At 34.7% G+C, this 23,167-nt stretch overlaps 1 protein-coding gene across 1 annotated transcript in view; it reads right to left on the reverse strand.

Moving 5' to 3' along the window:
* Positions 1-22,596, reverse strand: part of LOC141284260 (roundabout homolog 2) — a 107,982-nt gene extending 85,386 nt beyond the window's left edge. Inside the window, exons 1-2 of the mRNA XM_073817264.1 lie at positions 22,158-22,596; positions 10,447-10,773 (exon numbers count right to left, since the gene is read on the reverse strand). Coding sequence (XP_073673365.1) covers positions 10,447-10,773; positions 22,158-22,218 — 388 coding nt within the window. The 5' untranslated portion in view covers positions 22,219-22,596. The remainder of the gene's footprint in view (positions 1-10,446; positions 10,774-22,157) is intronic.
* Between the last annotated feature and the right edge of the window lie 571 nt (positions 22,597-23,167).

The raw sequence follows: 23,167 nt of genomic DNA on the forward strand, positions 1-23,167 counted from the left end.
CTATATCTATCTACAGCGGTGTTATTGTTTGCTAAAACTGTTAAAAGTAACTTTTGTTCATTCAAAAAAGCTCAAATGAAATTAAACAAAATATAAATATTAGATGAAAAACTTGAAATGTAGAAATGTTTAAAAATAAACATTTATATAAATATAAATGACAATATACACGACCAGTCAAAAGTTTTTGAACAGCAAGATTTTGAAAGTCTCCTTTGCTCACCAAGCCTGCATTTATTTGATCCAAAGTACAACAAAAACAGTACAATTTTGACATATTAAATTTTTAAAAGTATTTTATTCCTGTGATCAAAGCTTAATTTTTTAGCATTATTACTCCAGTCTTCAGTGTCATGTGATCCTTTAGAAATCATACTTATATGCTGATTAGCTGTTCAAGAAACATTTATTATTATTACTATTATTATTATTACCAATGTTTAAAACAGGTAAGTACTTTTTTTCAGGATTCTTTGCTGAATAGAAAGATCCAAAGATCAGCATTTATCTGAAATGAAAAGCTTTTTTAACATTATACACTATTGCATTCAAATGTTTTTTTTTTTTTTTTGGGAAAGAAATTTTAGAAGTTAATGTTTTTATTTAGACATTTATAATGTTACAAAAGATTTTTATTTCAGATAAATGCTGTTCTTCTGAACTTTTTTATTCATTAAATAAATCTGAAAAAATATACTCAGCTGTTTTTAACATAATAATAATAATAATAAATGTTTTTTTGAGCAGCAAATCAAAATATTACAATGATTTCTGAAGGATCATGTGACTGGAGTAATGATGCTAAAACTTCAGCTTTGAAATTACAGGAATAAATTACATTTTAAAATATATTAAAACTGAAAACAAGTATTTAAAATAATAAAAAATATTTCAAAATGTTACTGTTTTTGCTGTACTTGGATCAAATGCAGGCTTGGTGAGCAGAAAAAAACTTCTTTAAAAAAACAATAAAAATCTTTTGACTGGTAGTGTACATAAACTTATTAATACTTAAACTGAAACTAAATTTAAAAATGAAAATATAAAATTGAAGTAAAAAAAATAAATAAAAACTATTATTAGTATAGTATATAAAATAGTATATAAATAATACGAAAATAGCAGCAATGTTATATTTGAATTGTTTTTTGCTTTAGTATAATAAAAATGTAATATAAACCCATATTCTTCAGGTTTCGATATCTAACACTACAGCAGTGTTATTGTTGAATAAAAACAGTTTTTTGTTAATTAAAAAATGAAATTAAATAAAATATAAATATTTGATGAAAAACCTGAAAGTTCTAAAATTGTAATAATGTTTAAAAATAAATATTTAATAAACACAAGCTAATAAAAATGACAATATATGTACATTTATTAATATTTAAACTAAAATGTAAAACTAATAATATATCCTTATTAAGATAAATTCAAATTCTAAATATTAACAAAAAATATAATAGTATATAAATAATAGGAACATAGCACTGCAGCACATGTAATATTTTAATAATACATTTTTGCTTTAGTACTTTTATTTTGTTATTTTGGATTCACAATTAATTGTTGCCCAGTACTAACACACACACACACACACACACACACACACACGCATGTTGGGTTTACATGTTTTATGGGGACATTCCAAAGGCGTAATGAATATCAATATATCAATAATAATAGTGATTTATCTTTCGATCTATCTATACACACTGTGTATAGATAGATCGAAAGATAAATCACTATTATTATTGATATTAATATTTTGAATATGAATTTAATAGTTAGAAAAAATATTTACATGTATTTACATTTATATATTTATATTCATATAATTTATATGATACATATTATTTATATTTACTTATAATAATATTATACTCAAATATATACATGTGTGTATATTTATATACAGATAATAAATATACACAGTACACACACATATATTATGTACACAAAAACGTTTAATCTGGATGCGATTAATCGTGAGTAATTGCTGGTATCATATATATATATATATATATATATATATATATATATATATATGATATAAATAATAGGAAAACAGCACTGCTATCTGTCTATCTACCTATCTATCTACACACACACACACACACACACACACACACACACACACACACACACACACACACACACAAAATATACTATCTATATCTCTGTAACTACAATCTAATAATGTACACAGCTATACACACACACATCTCTTAAAAGCATAAAATGGACCAAACAGCCAATACATTTTTGCCTGTCTGCTCTCTTTTTCCTTACAGCTCAGGACAGTCACTATTCATTTTCCAGAGTCATTAGTCACATAACGCATGTTTCCAGAAATTTGGTATCTCTCCCGGTACACCTCCCCCTAGCAAGGTAGGTACTATGTTTTCAGACACAACCATTGCTTTCATAAATAAGTGACTAATCATATGGGCTTCTCATTTCCATGAATTCCTGTTAGGCAGTTACACACTAGCGTATTGGAACCCCTGCAGTGAACATGACCTAAACATATTCATCACTGCACCAAAAAATGTTGAATTTGTGATCGCTGCTATTCCGACAACTCAGGATTTCAAATTGCGGGAGTAAAAGGACATTTCCCGAGCCGAATCTCACACAGGTCGGGCTCATTTTAAAAGGCCAGGAGTCTTTCTTCTCCACCCCCCTGTAGAGATCATGGAATGATGGTAAATGACAAGCCTGTTGGGATGTACATTATTAATAGCCCACCACTGACTCACCACGCGCTCTTTCTCCTTCTTTACACACGGCCGCTCATTTGCATCCCCCACTATGGAGACCCACAACACATTCGACCGTTTGTGACTCAGACGTTGGTCTTAAAAGGACAATCATTCTAACCTGAAGAATTCGTGTCGGGGTTTGACAAGCGGCCATCTGTCGGTGTGTGTGTGTGTGTGTGTGTGTGTATGGAGTGGGAGGAGACTTGTGAAATGTTTCAGGCTAACTGAACTACTCCTACACTTTCAGCCTGACAATTACATGCGAAATTATGCTAGCTGCTAACGTGTAATTATATAGCGGTGCATGAACGTGGATGTCGTTGCAGCCCTGATTCTGACTCACAGCTGGAAGTGTGTGTGGACTAGACAGGATGTTGTTATTGTTCATTTCAGAGGCACATAAATAAATCCATCCCAGAGGTGGGCTAATCCCACGCTACGTTATTCCCCGTGTCGAGACTCGGCTAATCGACCCTCCCAGAGAGACGGTGACTGGGTTAATCCGAAGGTCCTTTGTGTTTACTTCCTTTCGGACCGATAACATCCCATTCAACATCTCTTTTATGTGCTTTCTCAAACAATCAATAACTGGACAGAACCTGGCGTCACAGAGTCTCCTGAAAATAAATGCAACAGCTGAAAATGTAATGCATTTTACATGAAACAGGCGATACAAAATGCAATCGGTTATGTTCAACAACAGCGCGCATGCAAGAAACCCTATAACAGCCCTTCAGAGGGTTTAGATAAGAGCGCATGGGGAAAGATGTATTAGGGAAAAGCTGCCACGGAGCATCATTACTTTATAATCCCACACTGGGTGAAAGAGGGACAGCTGGGTCTAGAGCCTTTTAAGCAAGTTTTATTTTTCATTTGTCCTACTTTATCTTAATCCAGGCTCAGGGAACACGGCAGTTTGCTCCCCCAGACAGACTGCCACATTCAATGCTTTGAAATAGATACTGCTTTTCTCTTGCATAAAAGCTTCAACACAAAGCTGCTATTTTGAGAGAATACGTGAATGGATTTGCATTCAAGCCAAAAGCTAAATATCTACTTCTGCCAAAAAAAAAAAAGGTTTCACTAGTTGCACTTGCCATTTGTCATTCTGCCGTTATGACAAGCGTCAGATTAAGTATTGGTCCTGTGGCATACATATGCTAGGTGGATAATACTGTATCCCCTGATATACTGTAGTCTAGCATTGCATGGATTAATATATTAGTGTGAGACCCAGATTCAGCCTTCACTCACCCTTTAATAAAACAGAACAACGCTGGCTTTTTACAAAATGCATAAATCTTTTTGTTTATCAAAGACCTTGAAATGCATTGAATTTAAAGAGCGGTTTATACTTGCTGTCTGTTTAAAGAATGAATAAAGATGAATAAAGTTGCTTTTAACATTTTCTTAAGAAAAAAAGTGAGTGGATGCTTGAAACTCTGCTGTAAACACAGGCTTTTGTCCAAAAGCACATACTGTCAGAATACACGCTGAATTTGAATGAGCTACTTCTCAACTCTGTTCTCAAGTATGCATGCATGGCCATGTGACCAGCAGTCTTTGCGTTTTCAACCATTTGTGAATAAGATTTCTCTATGACATTGAAAAAAATCATGATATTTTAACTGACAATATGGTATACTGATATAAAGCTGGAATAATATATAAATATTAAGGGGAGACACTGCAGGCAAAAACCCCAGACTAGTGGAAAGAAAACATCCAAAAAACACTGGTAAGTGTTTTTTTTAATAGCACGTTATCTATTTGTGTCAATAGATTTCAATTACAATGCATATTTTTAAAGGCTGTTTTCTCAAAATGAGTTTTTTCTCCAACACTGAGCCATAAATCTCCACTTCAGTAGCACTTACACACACCAAACTTTACATTTGTATTCTTGTCTATATCCTGAAGGTTTTTACAGAGGGATTTGTTCATATATCATTTGCTTGATTTTATACAACAACAAAAATATATATATAGTGTTTTCTGTCTGTTCAGTTTTTTCCGAATTATGTTATGACGAAATGAGATACCCAAAATTCCCTCTGTAAAAACTTTTAACTCTAATGTAAAAAATTGAAACAAGAATTTAGTGTTTAGATTTTTGTACTAGAAATCTACGCAAATTAGCGCTTATTTCATTAAATAATGCCCCATTTGCATATTTAAACCTAACATTTTAGAAAACTTGTAATACAAAAATGTTTGCAATTATCAAATTAATCCATCAAGTGGCTAAGTAAAGTGATAACTATTAGTTCATTTTTTTACCCTATTTACCTGCAGTGTCTTGCCTTAAAGGAATAGTTCACCCAAAAATTAAAATTACCATATTACTAGGTGTATATGACTTTTGTCATTCAGACAAACACAATCAAGAGTTACATTAAAACATTTTCTGGTTCTTCAAAGCTATATAATGCCAGTGAAGGGCTGTTGAGATGTTGAAACCAAAAAGTGCATCTATCCATCATAAAAAGTACTCCACATGGTTTTGGGGATTTATAAAGGGCTTATAAAGTGAATCAATCTGTTTGTGTATAAAAAAATATCCATATTTAAAGCTTTATAAACCGTGACCTTTAGCTTCCACTAACTGTCGTATGCATGTTCACGAGAGATGGCGTTCCAGCAGATGACGAAGGATGTAGGATGTAGGCGAAAGCAGTGGCGAACGCGGAAGTGCAAAATCTGCAAATGTTCATTATTTTTACGAAAATAAAAGCGATCATACAAATGCATGATATTTTTTATTTAATACTGACCTGAATAAGATATTTCACATAACAGCTAGTCCACAAGAGAAAATAATAGCTGAATTTATAAAAATGAGTGTTAAAAGTTCACATACTCTTACTGTGTTGTTACCTGAATGATCCACAGTAGTTGTTTTGTTTAGTGATAGTTTTTTTTAAGTCTCTTGTTTGTCCTGAACAGTTAAACTGCCCGCTGTTCTTCAGAAAAATCCTTCAGGTCCCACAAATTATTTGGTTTTTCAGCATTTTTGTGTATTTGGACCCTTTCCAACAATGAATGTATTATTTTGAGATCCATCTTTTCACACTGAGGACAACTGAGGGACTCTTATGCAACTATTACAGAAGCTTCAAATGCTCACTGATGATCCAGAAGGAAACACAAAGAGCAGGGGGTGAAAACTTTGTGAATCGGAAGATCAGAGTAAATTTAACTTATTTTGTCTTCTAGGAAACATGTAAGTACCTCCTGTAGCTTCTGAAGGGCAGTAGTAAAAAAAAAAAAAAAGATATTTAGGCAAAATAAAAAAAATTTACACATCGTAATTCTGTTCAAAAGTTTTCACCCCCCAGCTCTTAATGCATCGTGTTTCCTTCTGGAGCATCAGTGAGCGTTTGAACCTTCTGTAATAGTTGCATATGAGTCCCTCAGTTGTCCTCAGTGTGAAAAGATAGAATTCAAAATCAAATTCAAACTCAAGTTCAAATACACAAAAATGCTGAAAAATGTGTGGGGCCTGAAGAATTCTGAAGAAATGTTTTTCTCTTGTGGACTATGTTAATGTCTTTTATGTGAAATGTCTTATTCAGGTCAGTAGTAAATAAAAAAACAACATGCATTTTGTATGATCCCTCTTATTTTGGCAAAATAATTAACATTTTGTAAATTCTGCAAAACTTTTGACCTCAACTATATCTAAACACATTGCAACATACTATAACATTATATAACAAATACTAAAGCAAAACTTTTTCAAACCTCCAAAAATCCAGACTTTCTTTTCTTCTGTGAAACACAAAATAAATTGTTCACATTGTTTTGATCATTATTATTCTTTCTTGGTGATAAATGCTTGGTGAAAAGTGTGGGCACTGAGCACGGATCAAGCCGGAAAAACGAATGTGTTTCCAAAAATTCTCTCTCACAGGACGTTCACGACTTGACTAGAACAGTTAATCACATCGCACATGTGCCTAATACCGAAAAACAAGAGTGATTCACCAATAAACAAGCACAGAATGAACATTTCATAGCTCAACGACTCTGTGTTTACGAGTCCCATAAGCTGAAATATCTAACAGATGGGCACGGCCGCATCAGACTCGTCGTGGCAAAAACTGCTCACTTATCACAAACACGCTGATCCCATGTATGCGATCAAATGTTTTTCCACCTCAATCCGCTTGCTGCTATAATCTGAGCTGCAGGACTAGACGAGGTCTCAGAGATGTTTGAAGGATTGCTCGCCCTCGCTCGCCCCTGCCTTCACCTGTTGTACCCCTCAGGATCCTCCGTCTTCATAAACCACCCGCTCTGCCCTCATGCCGCGGTCGCGCTGGCAACTGTCCAGCTCTAATTAGCACATTAATCACTGCTGAGGAGAAGATACGGCCGGCGGTGAGCTGGGTCTCCTGGTGTATGACCCGAGTCTCATCTTCCACAAGGACGAGCACTTAATTCACAAGCATTGTGTGGCACGAACTAATATCCAGGCTGATTTGAGGCTCGCAGGAGTGCTGAGTGTGAGTCTATATGGACTCTAGAGAGCTAAAAGCGATTCCTTTTTCTTTCTGGCTTTAACCGTATGTAATAAATCATCTTGTAAGTCTTGCTTACACGACATATTTTTCAATGCGGTAATTATGACTTGGATTTAAAGGCCACGTAGCATCATTCAGCAAATCTTGTGGCTAAAAAAACCCCACAGTTTTGTTTTTTGAATGAATAGTGAGATGTAATGAGATTTAGGTCTTAAAAAAACTGCAGTACAATCGGCTAGTATTCCCTTTCCTGCTATTTATAGCTGGCCAAAAATATGAAGAGCTATTTGGGAGAGTAAGTATGCAGACTTCAGGATAAGATCTACCGCCGAGTGCATGATTGCAAATCATTTTCACCCAGCATGCTCTGCTACTCGGCGTCCTCTGGGATAGTAAGCAAAAGTCTGTAATGGCTCTAAGGGCTTGACTCTCCCTCGGCAGTTAAGGATGTCTATTTTAAAAGCTCATTTCATTTCGAACGGGGGAATACTTTTTTTAATCATTTCTTTCGGCAAGTCGGTAGATGCATCAAAATGGGTTTGATTTGACATTGACCTTTTGACGTTTACGTCAGATCAGCCTCACCTTCATCTCAAAGCGCCACAGCAAACTGACAAAAATCAGACTGAAAATAACACTTTACAATATGGTTCATTAGTTAACTACATTAGTTAACATGAACTAAGAATAAACGATATTTCTACAGCATTTATTAATCTTATGTTAGTTTCAGCATTTACTAATGCGTTATTAAAATCACAAGTGCTTGTTAACATTAGTGCACTGTGAACTAACAAGAACAAAAAATGAACAACTGTATTTTTATTAACTAACATCAACGAAGATTAATAAATGCTATAATAAATGTACTGTTCATTGTTCCTTCATATCACCTGATTGTAAAGTGTTATTGTGAAATTTAAGTGGCAACACGTTACAATAAGGTTCCAATTAGTTAACACTGGTTAACGCATTAACTAATATTAACTAACAATGAGCAATATATGTGTTAAAGCATTTATTAATCTTAACATTAACATTTTGACATAACATTAGTTGATAAAGTTCATTGTTAGTTCAAGTTAGCTCAGGTCTATTGAATTATATTATATAGGTTTTTATACTCTAAAAAATTCTAGTAGGAAAAAGATATTACTTAGCAAGCCTGTAACCACCTAAATCAATGATTTAAAAAAGCATTTTGTCAAATCCAGGTAATTTACCATAGAAATACAGTGTTTCTGAATCGTTTTTAACTGTTATAGCGCCGATCTCCCTAAAACTTTGCATGCTTGTTTAGAATCACATGTCGCATGTGCTCACCAGGTTTTGTGAAGTTTTGAGTTTTCGTTTAGGCTTTCTAGGCGTTTGGGTAGTTTTGGACAGGCCCCTTTTCTAAACGACCCCATTATAGCTAATTTTGTTTTTGATAATTATTGACCTAAAGAGGCCAGAGAATTGTACTGCAGTGTTTTTTTTTTCAGATTCAGTAAAAAACCTAGGAGTAGTTCACAAAAGTAGTTTTTTTTACATTTTCTCAATCAATTAACAAACTATTTAATTGACAGCAGTGGTTCTAGAGGCAAAGAGTGAAGATGGAATGAGGAGGTCGTATGATATGAATATTGTGCATATGTGTGAAAAGCAGCACAATATACAATCGTTTACACCCTGGAAAAATGCGATATTGCCCTCCCCAGTGGCCGATTTCTTTTGAAATTTCTCATAGACCTTTAGGGCCTTGAATCAAACAGGCCCAACAAGCTTCATTCTGATCGACCTCCGTTAACAATGTCTAATAGGTGCTCAAATTTCATCGGCCTATGGTGGCCATGTTTTTTGAGATGCGCAAATGTCCTTACAGACGCTTGTGGAACTTTGAACCAAGATCATGCATACCAATTTCATGTCGATAGGACAAATGGTTGCGTAGATATGGCTGTTTTTATGTTTTTTTCCCTCTTATAGCGCCTCTGCAACTTTTTTGACGTGACCTCAGATTGAGCTCTTATATACACATTGTGAGTTTGGAGAAGATATCTAATTCTGTTCAAAAGTTATAGCCATTTTAGTAAAGGCAGCCCTGCCTTTTGGCGTCCCTTTGCGACCGAGAATCGAAAGTTCGACTTTTTTTGATAATTATTGATATTCACTCTCCATAGAATCTTCCTTAGGAATTCTAAGTGATTTTGCACTTTTGATCGCTGTAGCGGCCCCAAACGTGGACGGGACCCTGTGAATAATCAACAGTGAAGGTTAAAACATCTGGCAGATGTAATGCATACATATCGGTGCCAGAAATGTACTTTTCCAGTAAGCAATAATATTTGAGATTGTTCACTGTTTAATTTTTGGAATTACTGTACCCTATAAAATGTTTATAAAAAAAGTGTTGTCCTTCATGTCCTTCTAATACTTTACATTAATTCAATTAATCAGAATGTTAAAAGCTGTTACCAAGTGGCACCGTACCTGAAGCTACTTTTCTTCCAGTCAGGCCGATTGGGGCGAGCCTTGGTGACGTTGCAGATGGTGTGAGTACTACCATCCCTCCAAGTTTCAAGTCTCTACGACTTACGGTTTGGTCTTCCCAATCAGTTTTACTTGGGGATTGTATTGGGCATTCTAACAATTACAATAGGGTTTCAATAGCGTGCTTAAATCCCTAAAAAAAAAAAAACATTAAATATTTAAAAAATATTGAACTAAAATAGTTAATGGAACCTTATTATAAATTGTGTATTTCAAAAGATGCAGCTTGTATAAAAAGAAAAAAGATAGCTGTGTGGAAAACAGGCACCAGGAAATTGCTGCTTTGTGTTTTAATGAGCAAACTTTGGGGAATCTAATTAGTTGCATTCCAATTCTAATCAACAAACTTGCTAATCCAGTTTCTTCTGGCGGTGGAGCCGGATATGGTGACGTTCCTGTGCCAGAGAGCTGGATTACGGCTGAGCCAAAGGCCCAGAGCGCAGTCACACAGCAGGAGGACACACTGTCACAACAGGCAAAAAACTCACCAGCAGCCTGCCACAAAGAACTCGACAAACAAAACCTCAGGCCATGTCTGAGAGGGATAGATTACTTTTATTTCGGCATAGCTACGCTCCATCCAGAATCACTAAACAAGGTGGAATTCATCAGAAAGTACTTACTGGCTACTTCCAGTGAGGCGTTTCGGCTAACGGCCTCTCCTAGGTAATTGCGGGCAACGCAAGTATAAACACCCTCATCAGGTTTGCTGCGGCGTCCGTGAACAATGCGCAGGAAAAAAAGCGAGCCGCTGGGCAGCAGCATGCGGTGGGAGCGGGGGTCGTCCTTATCGGTCTCAACATGCTCGCCATCTTTATACCACTCCACCGTGGGCATGGGCCGACCCTCAGCTTTGCAGTTCAGGGTGGCCGGCTCACCCTTTGACACGATCAGATCAGAGGGATCCTCCACTATCCTGGGGGGAACATCCTCCAAACGTGGACGGGACCCTGTGAATAATCAACAGTGAAGGTTAAAACATCTGGCAGATGTAATGCATACATATCTGTGCCAGAAATGTACTTTTCCAGTAAGCAATAATATTTGTCCCCTGAGATTGTTCTCTGTTTAATTTTTGGAATTACTGCACCCTATAAAATGTTTATAAAAAGTGTTGTCCTTCATGTCCTTCTAATACTTTACATTAATTCAATTAGTCAGAATGTTAAAAGCTGTTACCAAGTGGCACCGTACCTGAAGCTACTTTTCTTTTTTCATCACTAGCCAGGTTTCCATCCAAAGCTGTGAATTTTACTTATGCACAAAATTGTAATATCTCATAAAACATTTGCAAATAAGCACAGTTTCCATCCTATGACTCAAATAGAACAAAACAGTCACTTCTTGATTAACTGGCACTATATATCACTAAGAAAAATAGGAGAAGCCAGTGAATATAATATTTTTTTTATAATTAATTACTTGCGCCTCAGAGCGAGGAGACGAATCAAAATAAATGTGGTCGTTGCTTTCGGAAGAGGATGCCTGCTGTTTGGGAATGCAGTCATGTAAGACAGTTCAGTAAGACAATTATACAGAAATACTTTGACGGCAGACTTTGGTCAGCCATTTCAGAATGACCATAACAACATTTTAGATTCTATGGAATGAGAATCTAAACACCGCTGGCCATTAAATTCATACACCCAACAGATATGTGTGTATGATGGTTATATTGCTCAACGCTGCAAAAAACAATGCATAAAAAGAAATATTTGACGCAACATGATGCAACAATCGACACTTGATTCAATTTTACATTACACTTTATTTGCAGCGGTTGTAACAAAATTAGTTTAATTGACAAGCACATTTTTTGATGTTTTATCCTGAATTTGTGGGGCTATTCTGCTCGATTTGGTGGCATTTTACCCCAAACCCCTATTAATATCTTACCTTGATTTTCTATTAAACTGGATTAAAATTTGGATTGAACAATGGGACTAAAAATACATAAATTTCCATTAAAAGTCTTTAGTATACTAAAATTAGATATCAGAACTATCTTTGGACATACAGGGGGAAGGTTAGGCATCTTTATAGTAAATATTATTTAACAAAACCAGGCAGTTAAACCTAACTTTACATTAGAGGAGGGGAATATACCGATAGAAACGATTAACCGGTATAAATTTTAAACTATCGTCTCTATTGCGGTTACATGGTTTTTGCATGTTTTTAAGAATTGTGGTTTAATGGTTTAACCAAGTGATTTTAACCATTGAAACACAATCAACAGTGAAAGAGAACTCGTTTCACTCTCAGAGAGACATGCGCATGTAGATGTGAAGATGTTAAGTATTGAATGGAAAAATTTTTGATGCTATAAGGCCTTGAAGGGTTAAATACACACACTTGTATGTGTCAAAATGCCTGTGTTTGCAAGTATCCTCTTAAACACATGTGTAACAGTATATTGGATCTGGTCAGCTTTTAAAATTACAGCAGTCTAATATTCTTGCTGTCTGTCATTCATATTAATCAAAAAAAAAAAAAAGAGAGAAAATCTGTCACTGCTCTCGACTAAATAACTTTATTAACTTTAATAAGAAGAAATACAGTTGAGGTCAAAAGTTTACATCCCCCTTTCAGAATCTGCCGTCCCTTGTTTTTCCTGAGCAGTTAAACTGCCTTCTGTGCTTCAGAAAAATCCAAAAGAATTTGTGGGACCTGAATGATTTTTCTGAAGAACAGCAGGCAGTTTACCTGTTCAGGACAAACAAGGGACTCATGAACAATCACTAAACTATCACTAAACAACACAGTATTAAAAATCAACTTTTGAATGGGGTCAGTTTTATAAATTCAACTATTATTTCCTCTTGTGGACTATATGTAAACATCTTTTATGTAAAATATCTTCTTCAGGTCAGAACTAAATAAACAATAACATGCATTTTGTATGATCCCTCTTATGTAAAATAATTAACATTCTGCAGATCCTGAAAGCGGATATAAACTTTTGACCTCAACTGTATATATTTAATTTACTTGTCCTTTTGCTTGTAATTAGTTTCTTATTTTTATTTAATCACTGCCTGTTTACTTGTCTTCAGTGAGTTTGGTCATATCACCCACCAAGAGTAAACTGCTTTGGTAACCATATCTGCTAAATAACGGTAGGTGCATCCCAATGTGTTAAATATTAAGAAAATTGCCTTTAAAGTTGTCCAAATGAAGTTCTTAGCAATCCATATTACTAACCAAAAATTAGGTTTTGATATTTATGGTAGGAAATTTGCAGATAATACATATAGCAAACTAAAGTGGTATGTTGGACACTTAATGCACTGAACTTTCACAGCTTTCCTTACATAGCGAAGGGGTGGAGGGGGGTATCAGACTCTGATGCAGGATGGTGGAACAACCTTATGAAATTCATTCACTAAATAGTTGAGCAGTGCATAGTGAGTATCTCATTAGTGACACAACCTCTACTAATTCATGCACTTAACCTTCATTACTTGGGTCTAGTGCCACATCAGCTTTCTTTACTTAAACATAATGAGTATGAGCATGTCTGTTTAATACATCTAACGCCGTTTTAGTTATCTTAAATTGATCCCCCAGTGTCTAAGGTGGTTTGACCCTGATTTAATTGGCTCTGAGCATAAACAAAGCAGGACTGCTTAACACTTTTGTGAAACTCCTTGAATTGCATTTCCAAGAAAAAAAAAAAACAATTGTGAAATAAAACTTTTGTAACCGAGTGCCTGGGGTGCACCATTCAACCACACAACTATAGTCTTCACCTGCATCAGTCAAAGGATGGAACGAGGGGCGAGAGGCTTCTAATGGCCAGTGGGAAAGGGAGCCGGGGATGAACCTTTCAAAGGCTGATGACTCAGCACCTATTAAGCTTTCAGCCCAGAGAGCCAGACAAAATCAGTGCGAAGTTAAAAGAAGCTGACATTAAGGCTGAGTCTAGCATGGCTGCGGCTGTTGAATGAGGCTCCAAACCTCACCGCCCATTAGTGCTGAATTCTGCTCTATCCTGGGCTTCAGATCTAACGGAGAGGGTTTCTTCTTTGTGCACTGGGCTTTTAAGAGGTGGAATACTTACAGTATAAGCCACTGCAGTGGCCATGCGTTGGATTTTACTTGATGTTAAAAGGGTGGAAACAGTTTCAACAGTTGGCGTGTGTGTGCTGGGATTAAATAATAGCATTTACAGAATGAAGGAGAAAACTTAATTTGTCTAAAAGCACTCCAGTGGAAGAAAACAGCCCTTAGAAAGCATACGGTGTTCTTCTTGGTGAAGCTAAAATCGATGAAGTTACTAATGACTTTCATAAAAATTCGGTCATGAACACCTAAATAGTTCATCAGCCTCCTGCTGCACATAAGCACTCAGCATAAGTATGTTTCCATCTGTTTACAGCAGTTGAGATTATAACTCCCCACTACTCAGAGGCATCATCATTTTTAAAGTTATGGCAAGCTAATTGGTCCTTGTGAGAGAATGAAAGGAACGAATAAAAGCCTGTGCTTTTCAATCCCATCACACATGAAAAGCTACGCCTGATTTGAAAGGATAATCATCTGTCAGTGATTTCATGGTGTACACAGTCGCCGTTTCCTTTGGAAAATGCGAATGAGAGGTATGAGACCACATTAACAGGTTCATATCTTACGGGAAAGAAGGTTACGCATGGGCAACAGTGAACCAAATTAGTGCCACAGCATAATCAAGTGAAAAAAGCACTGAAAGAAGGTTCTGTCACGCAGTCACACATAGTGGTGTTAAATATTTACGCACGAAACCCACATGAGAAATATGTGGGAGATTCTAATTCTCGTAGTATCTCCCAGAGGAAGATTTCCCTGAAGAGTGGATATAAATGGGTTTTGCTGGGATTCCGGATACAAGTTCTGAACATGTTCTTGAATCCAAAAATGTGGAAACTGTGGCATGTCAGAGTAGGACAGAGCTGGGTGAAAAACAGTGTAGTATTCTGGTCAATAAATATTCAGGATGGACTAATCTCAGTGGTGTCATATAAGACTGGCTTTTCTCATAGAGGTGCAGGAACTATTGTACAGCACAGCTGTGTGCAACATTCAGAGCTGAGGTAACAAATGGGATGAAACTGAAATAAGCAAATAGCATGCAGAATTTCTGTTCAAATGCAAGAAAGAATTCAAATGAATTTAAATAAATTCATACAAGTATCATTGCTAACTACAAAACTGTATCAAGACAAAATAATTGAAAGAACAATCGAACAATCAATTAAAAGATAAGATAACAGATAGAGAATCAGTTTTAGAAATAGAAAGTTTGATATAAAGATGGATGGATGGATGGATGGATGGATAGATAGACAGACAGATAGATAGATAACTATAGAACAATAGATAGAAAATAGACTAGAACGACAGAACCACAGAACAATACATAGAATGATAGAACGACAGACAGATAGAATGCAAGAACTATGGATAGACAGAATAAAAAAACAATGACAGATGATAGATAGAAAGATGATAGAATGACAGATTAACAGATTGACAGAACGATAGATAGATAGAATGATGGATACATAGACAGAATGCTAGAACTATGAATAGACAGAATGATAGAACAGTAGAATGACAACGACAGAACGACAGAACAATAGATCGATAGAACAATAGATGATAGATAGATAGATAGATAGATAGATAGATAGATAGATAGATAGATAGATAGATAGATAGATAGATAGATAGATAGATAGACAGATAGATAGATAGATAGATCGATAGAACGATAGATAGATAGAATGATAGATATAACGATAGATATAACGATAGATATAACGATAGATAGATAGATAGATAGATAGATAGATAGATAGAATGATAGATATAACGATAGATATAACGATAGATAGATAGATAGATAGATAGATAGATAGAATGATAGATATAACGATAGATATAACGATAGATATAACGATAGATATAACGATAGATATAACGATAGAACCATAGTTAGATAGAATGATAGATATAACGATAGATATAACAATAGATATAACGATAGATATAACGATAGATAGAATGATAGATATAACTATAGATATAACGATAGATATAACGATAGAACGATAGATAGATAGAATGATAGATATAACGATAGATATAACGATAGATAGAATGATAGATATAACTATAGATATAACGATAGATATAACGATAGAACGATAGATAGAATGATAGATATAACGATAGATATAACGATAGATATAACGATAGATATAACGATAGAACGATAGATAGAATGATAGATATAACGATAGATATAACAATAGATATAACGATAGATATAACGATAGATAGAATGATAGATATAACTATAGATATAACGATAGATATAACGATAGAACGATAGATAGATAGAATGATAGATATAACGATAGATATAACGATAGATAGAATGATAGATATAACTATAGATATAACGATAGATATAACGATAGAACGATAGATAGAATGATAGATATAACGATAGATATAATGATAGATATAACGATAGATAGATAGATAGATAGATAGATAGATAGATAGATAGATAGATAGATAGATAGATAGATAGATAGATAGATAGATAGATAGATAGATAGATGATAGAATGATGGATACGAATAGAATGATAATGACAGAATAGCCAATGATAGAATGGATAGATACTGTAGAATGATAGAACAATAGATAGATGAATTACAGAACGATAGATTGACAGAACGACAGATAGAACGATGAATAGATAGAATGATGGATAGATAGATTTATATGTAGAATGATAGAACGATGGTAGAATGACAAAATAATGAATGATAGAATGACAGAACAATGGATAGAAAGACTGAATTATAGAATGTTAGGATGGATGGTTGGTGGATGAACAAGTGTCTTCCCGCTGTACTACTATTGACGTAAGTTATATTTAGTGTATGTCCACGAGCTATGTCGTTATGTAATGCATTACAGTAATTAATATTTACAAATATTAGACATGCATGCTTCACACTCTTTTCCCTCAGGGCTTAAATGTACCATCACTAATGCTAATACGTTTTGAAAACAGTGACTGGGGACCTTGTGCCCAGTCGAATTTTCAAAGCTGTTTGCTTCAAACATCTTCAAAAAACATGAGCATCAACCTGGCTCTCTGGGATCAGTAATAATCTAATGTTTTTTTCCTCAACAGACATTACTAATGGGTGCACGGGTGCGTACTGGTGTACACTGATCAAAGAACAAAACTAAATAGTCGTTCACGAAAGAGATCTGGTGGTATGAATCCTAGACCCATTATTACGCCAGGCACAGCGCTTTCCACAGCGCCGCAAAAACTGTTCTTATCGGCTAACTGTGACAGCTTACATCTCTGCTGGGTGATCCATCTCAGGCCATTTGTCATCGTTTCAGAAACGCCATTATCTCTGTCAACCCCATTCAACCTCTCGTAGTTGGCCATTTGCCCTAACGTGACTGCAACTGCTAAGTAACACAAACTGAACAGCTTTTGTTATGTCAGTTCTGAGCTCCAGACCTTTTACATTAATGACAGCTGCAGGAGATTTTGCAGTCTGCAGTTTTCTGGTAATAAATATAAACACAAACACACCCACATTCCCCCTATTTAAGGAACAAGCGCATTTACTTACGAAAATTAAATGTGAAACACCTATTTGCTAAGTGAAATGCAATGAGTCGAATGAATCACTGGTCCACAGAGAAATTAAGCAAAGCTGATGTGATGCTGTTATTGTAAATGATGTCAACATGTCTTAAAATAATCATTAGATTGAATAGATAAGAAAGATAGAAACATAGAATAATAGAATGATAGATAAAACGATTCATAGAAAAATACGTAGGTAAAGTGAACAACAGAACGGCAGAACAATAGATAGAATGATAGAACAATGGACACATAGAACAATAGAATGATAAATCGATAGATCGATAGATCGATAGATCGATAGATAGATAGATAGATAGATAGATAGATAGTTAGAATGATAGATAGAATAAGATAAGAACGATTACAGAATGATAGAATGATAGATAAAACAATTACTACAATGATAGATAGAAAAATAGATAGATAAAGCGAACAACAGAACGATAGAACAATAGAACGATAGAACGATAGATAGATAGATAGATAGATAGATAGATAGATAGATAGATAGATAGATAGATAGATAGATAGATAGATAGATAGAATGATAGAACGATAGATAGATAGATAGATAGATAGATAGATAGATAGATAGATAGATAGATAGATAGATAGATAGATAGAATGATAGAACGATAGATAGAACGATAGATAGATAGATAGATAGATAGATAGATAGATAGATAGATAGATAGATAGAATGATAGAACAATAGAATGATAGAACGATAGATAGATAGATAGATAGATAGATAGATAGTTAGAATGATAGATAGAATAAGATAAGAACGATTACAGAATGATAGAATGATAGATAAAACAATTACTACAATGATAGATAGATAGAAAAATAGATAGATAAAGCGAACAACAGAACGATAGAACAATAGAACGATAGAACGATAGAACGATAGATAGATAGATAGATAGATAGATAGATAGATAGATAGATAGATAGATAGATAGAATGATAGAATGATAGAGAGAATAGGATAAGAACGATAACAAGGATAGAATGATAGATAAAACAATTACTACAATGATGGATAGATAGAAAAATAGATAGGTAAAGCGAACTACAGAACAACAGAACAATAGATAGAATGATAGAACAATGGACACAGAAAGAACAACAGAATGACAGAACGATAGATAGAACAATAGATAGAATGATAGAACAATAGAACTATAGATAGATAGATAGATAGATAGATAGATAGATAGATAGATAGATAGATAGATAGATAGATAGATAGATAGATAGTTAGAATGATAGATAGAATAAGATAAGAACGATTACAGAATGATAGAATGATAGATAAAACAATTACTACAATGATAGATAGATAGAAAAATAGATAGATAAAGCGAACAACAGAACGATAGAACAATAGAACGATAGAACGATAGAACGATAGATAGATAGATAGATAGATAGATAGATAGATAGATAGATAGATAGATAGATAGATAGATAGATAGATAGAATGATAGAATGATAGAATGATAGAGAGAATAGGATAAGAACGATAACAAGGATAGAATGATAGATAAAACAATTACTACAATGATGGATAGATAGAAAAATAGATAGGTAAAGCGAACTACAGAACAACAGAACAATAGATAGAATGATAGAACAATGGACACAGAAAGAACAACAGAATGACAGAACGATAGATAGAACAATAGATAGAATGATAGAACAATAGAACGATAGATAGATAGATAGATAGATAGATAGATAGATAGATAGATAGATAGATAGATAGATAGATAGATAGATAGATAGATAGATGATAGATAGAATAAGATAAGAACGATAACAGAATGATAGAATGATAGATAAAACAATTACTACAATGATGGATAGATAGAAAAATAGATAGGTAAAGCGAACAACAGAATGACAGAACGATAGAACAATAGATACAGAACGATAGAAGATAGATAGATAGATGGATAGATGGATAGATAGATAGATAGATAGATAGATAGAACAATGGACACAGAACGATAGATAGAACGATAGTTAGAACGACAACAGAATGATAGAATGATAGATAAAACAATTATTAGAATGATGGATAGATCACCCAGAAACCGAGTTACACTACAGTGGTCAGGGTCATACAGAGGTTTCCCAAGATGGGTTCCATTCAGAACAGGCTTTGCATGTTGAGCACTCATTCTTTGGTCAGGTGCAGAACCTGGCTTCAAAAACCAGATGCATGAGTTCTGCCAGCATTGCTTTGAAGGTTGCAGAAGTAGAAGGTCAGCTTGTCAGTGCTCAGACCATATGCCGCACACTGCAACAAGTCGGTTTGTATAGGCATCTGAAGCTGGCTGAGAAGAAAGCCTGCTAACAGCTTGCTGAAGACAACCTGTCCAAGAGCATGAATTACTGGAACCATGTCCTGAACATGATGCCTTCACTCCAGAAACTAGGCCGAATGGATAGATAGATAGATAGATAGATAGATAGATAGATAGATAGATAGATAGATAGATAGATAGATAGATAGATAGATAGATAGATAGATAGATAGATAGATAGATAGATCATTCTATTGTTCGGTCTATCCATCATTCTAACATGCTTTCTATCTATCTAAAGAACAACAGAACTATATAATATATAATAAAACAACATTGGAATAAAAGAGCTGTATCTAATCCAAGTATATAGATGAAATAAATGGCCAGTGTCTTGGGTTATTTAAAAAAAATAATATTACCATTTCATATTTGGACTAAGAATACCATCAAAAACAATTTGTGAATCCAGATCTGCCTGTGGTACGAACGTCTCTTAGCAACCAGAGTATGAAGTCTGCTATTATCTGGTATTATCTATCATCTTTCATATTATACAGTATGTTTTTTAACTCTGAACTTTCTCTAAGCACACAGCACATAATGCTTTTCATATACGCAGCTGACAGTCAAATCGATAAACCCACTGCATATTAATACACACGTAGCTCTATTTTAAGCATCCTTTCAGCTTGGGCACCCCCACAATAGGAAGACAGATGCATAACTCATAAAGTCTCTTTCTACAGCTTGTGGTGTACAGCAGCCGTTGTCTCCCGTAATGCAGAAGGCCATTAAGCTGGCCTCAGCAGGGGGACACATCATGCCGCCCCGCAGACTGATGATACAGCAGTGGCGTCCCTCTTTGCACCTGCCAAATGTATTCGGCCAGTCTCGTATAGGTCATTTCACCACAATCAAACACAGTAAACATAGAAATAAATCTTGTATGAATATTTATTCGTAACAGTTGTCATATCCAGATTTATGACTTTTGTGAGTGCTGTAATAACGCACTGCCAAAACAAATAAAAATAAATGGCATTCTAATAGCTAGAAATGCTTCTTATTTGCTCTGCTGTGCTTGTTTTGTATCATTAGCGACCGAATGAAGAAATCAAACACAATAGACTTTCTTGTAATATGCTTTGAGAAGTGCCTGAACATGAATATTTTATAACGCAGCTGTCTTGTGTTATATCTAGCATGATTATGATCTTTTTCATCTTTTAATGGAAAATTTTTCTAATTATCGCCTCATGCTTCACTATGAAAATGATCATTATTTTACAAAAACATTACTGTTTTCATTTGCTTGTCACAAAAATAAAAAGTCAGTCATTTCTATTTGATTTTATAGGTTTCAACTCACATTTAAAGTAGTTGAAAAGACTTATTAAAAAGTATAAGAATTATAAGAACAACAATTGCATTTAAGATATATGTATTGTTACTGTTGTTGTCATTGTAAAATGATTTGTCAAAGTTGTAAATTTGGACAAACTTGGACTCATTGGAGTACATTTCCCTACAAAATACTATTCCATTCTTTATACTTCCGTATTTTGCTTAACTTCATGTACAACATGCAATTTCTTTGTAATTATCTGTGAAATGTATGCAATTTCTGAGTAAAACTGTTCACACCATTTTTTTCCTCAGTGTAGATGTGCCCTGTAACTCAACATTGATATCAAACGCAAGATTTTCCAATACAAAATATAAAATTGTTGGGGATTTGTTTTATATTTGAAAGAATTCACATCCAATAAGATAAATATCCACAAACTGACAGCCACCTGTCTGTATTTACTGTGATACGAACCTAAATGTGACCCTGGAGCACAAAATCAGTCTTAAGTAGCACGGGCATATTTGTAGCAATAACCAAAAATACACTGTATGGGTCAAAATGATCAATTTTTCTTTTATGCAAAAAATCATTAGGATATTAAGTAAACATAATGTTCCATTAAGATATTTTGTAAATTTCTTACTGTAAATATATTAAACCTTTATTTTTTATTTTTTTTTTAGTTATATGCATTTGCTAAGAACTTCATTTTGACAACTTTAAAGGCGGTTTTCTCAACATTTTTTTTTGTTTTTTTGCATCCTCATATTCCAGATTTTCAAAAAGTCTTGGCCAAATACTGTCCTACCAAACCATACATCAATGGAAATCTTATTTATTCAGCTATATTCAGTTAAAAAAATACCCTTATGACTGGTTTTGTGGTCCAGGGTCACATATTAAGTCTAACTTAAAGATTAAACTTACTCCAAATCGCAAAGTGTAGTATTAAACCACAAAACTGATCAATAAACAAGTGTTTTAACTCACCTGAAACGCTATAGATGTTCGAGAGCATCAGTAACAGGGTACCAATGACAGCAAAAGCCATTTGTCCGGCTTTCCAACAAGACTTTTCTTTACGGCATAAGTATAGTTTCTAAACAAAAGGTATTCTCATTGGAACATGGTTGGCGAGCCTGTCTGAACTCGTGAAATAAAAATGAGAGGGGAAAAAGCACTTCAGCCGCTCTCCTGGAGAAATCCACAGCAGCGCATTACGATAAAGTGTCAGTGACGTCTGAGTCGCAGCGAGCGGATCTTTGTATTAGGAACTGCATGACGACTCCAACTAGTTTGTTCACTCCCTCCGTCACTCATTTGGCTGTAATGTCCGTCCGCTGATGCGCTGAATGCGGTACACAGAGTTCACCAGCTGTTCATCCATTCAGCTCACCGCATGGCGTTTGAATAAGATGCTCGAGTGTGACAGCGCTCCGCAGAATGAAGCGCATGGAGCTTCAGTCCGCCCGCGAAAGCAGAGCGCACTTCCCAAACAAATCTTAAAGCGACAGCTTTACAGCGCTGTCCCGGTCAAGGTTATTTAACCTTTCGAACTAATAATTTTTTAATAATTACCGAATACTTATATATAATAATATCAATTTACTTTACGTTTTATATTTTACTTTAACAATTTAATATCATCCCATCAAGTATGAATCTCTCATTCCAAAATAATAACTCAAGGCGGTAACAATTTAAACAATATGTTTTAGTTGTGAACTTATGTTCAGCTATTATTTTTAATAGTTAACTTGTAGATTAACTGTTTTTGAATTTTTCAGATCAGTCATCATGGTCTCAGACACGGAGATTCACTTAAAATTTTACCAAGCTGATTACTCACTATAAACTCTTACAGATAATGTTTTCAGGCCATTTCAAGTCTTATTTTGAGGTAACAAAGTGGTTTTGTCTACTTGTGTGAGTTGGTTACTTTTTTTAATTAGTCTAGCCATTAACGCCACTATAGAGTGTTTCCACGGTCATGAATCGGA

The sequence above is a fragment of the Garra rufa genome, chromosome 14 (genome assembly GCF_049309525.1).
Source record: "Garra rufa chromosome 14, GarRuf1.0, whole genome shotgun sequence".
Classification (NCBI taxonomy): domain Eukaryota; kingdom Metazoa; phylum Chordata; class Actinopteri; order Cypriniformes; family Cyprinidae; genus Garra; species Garra rufa.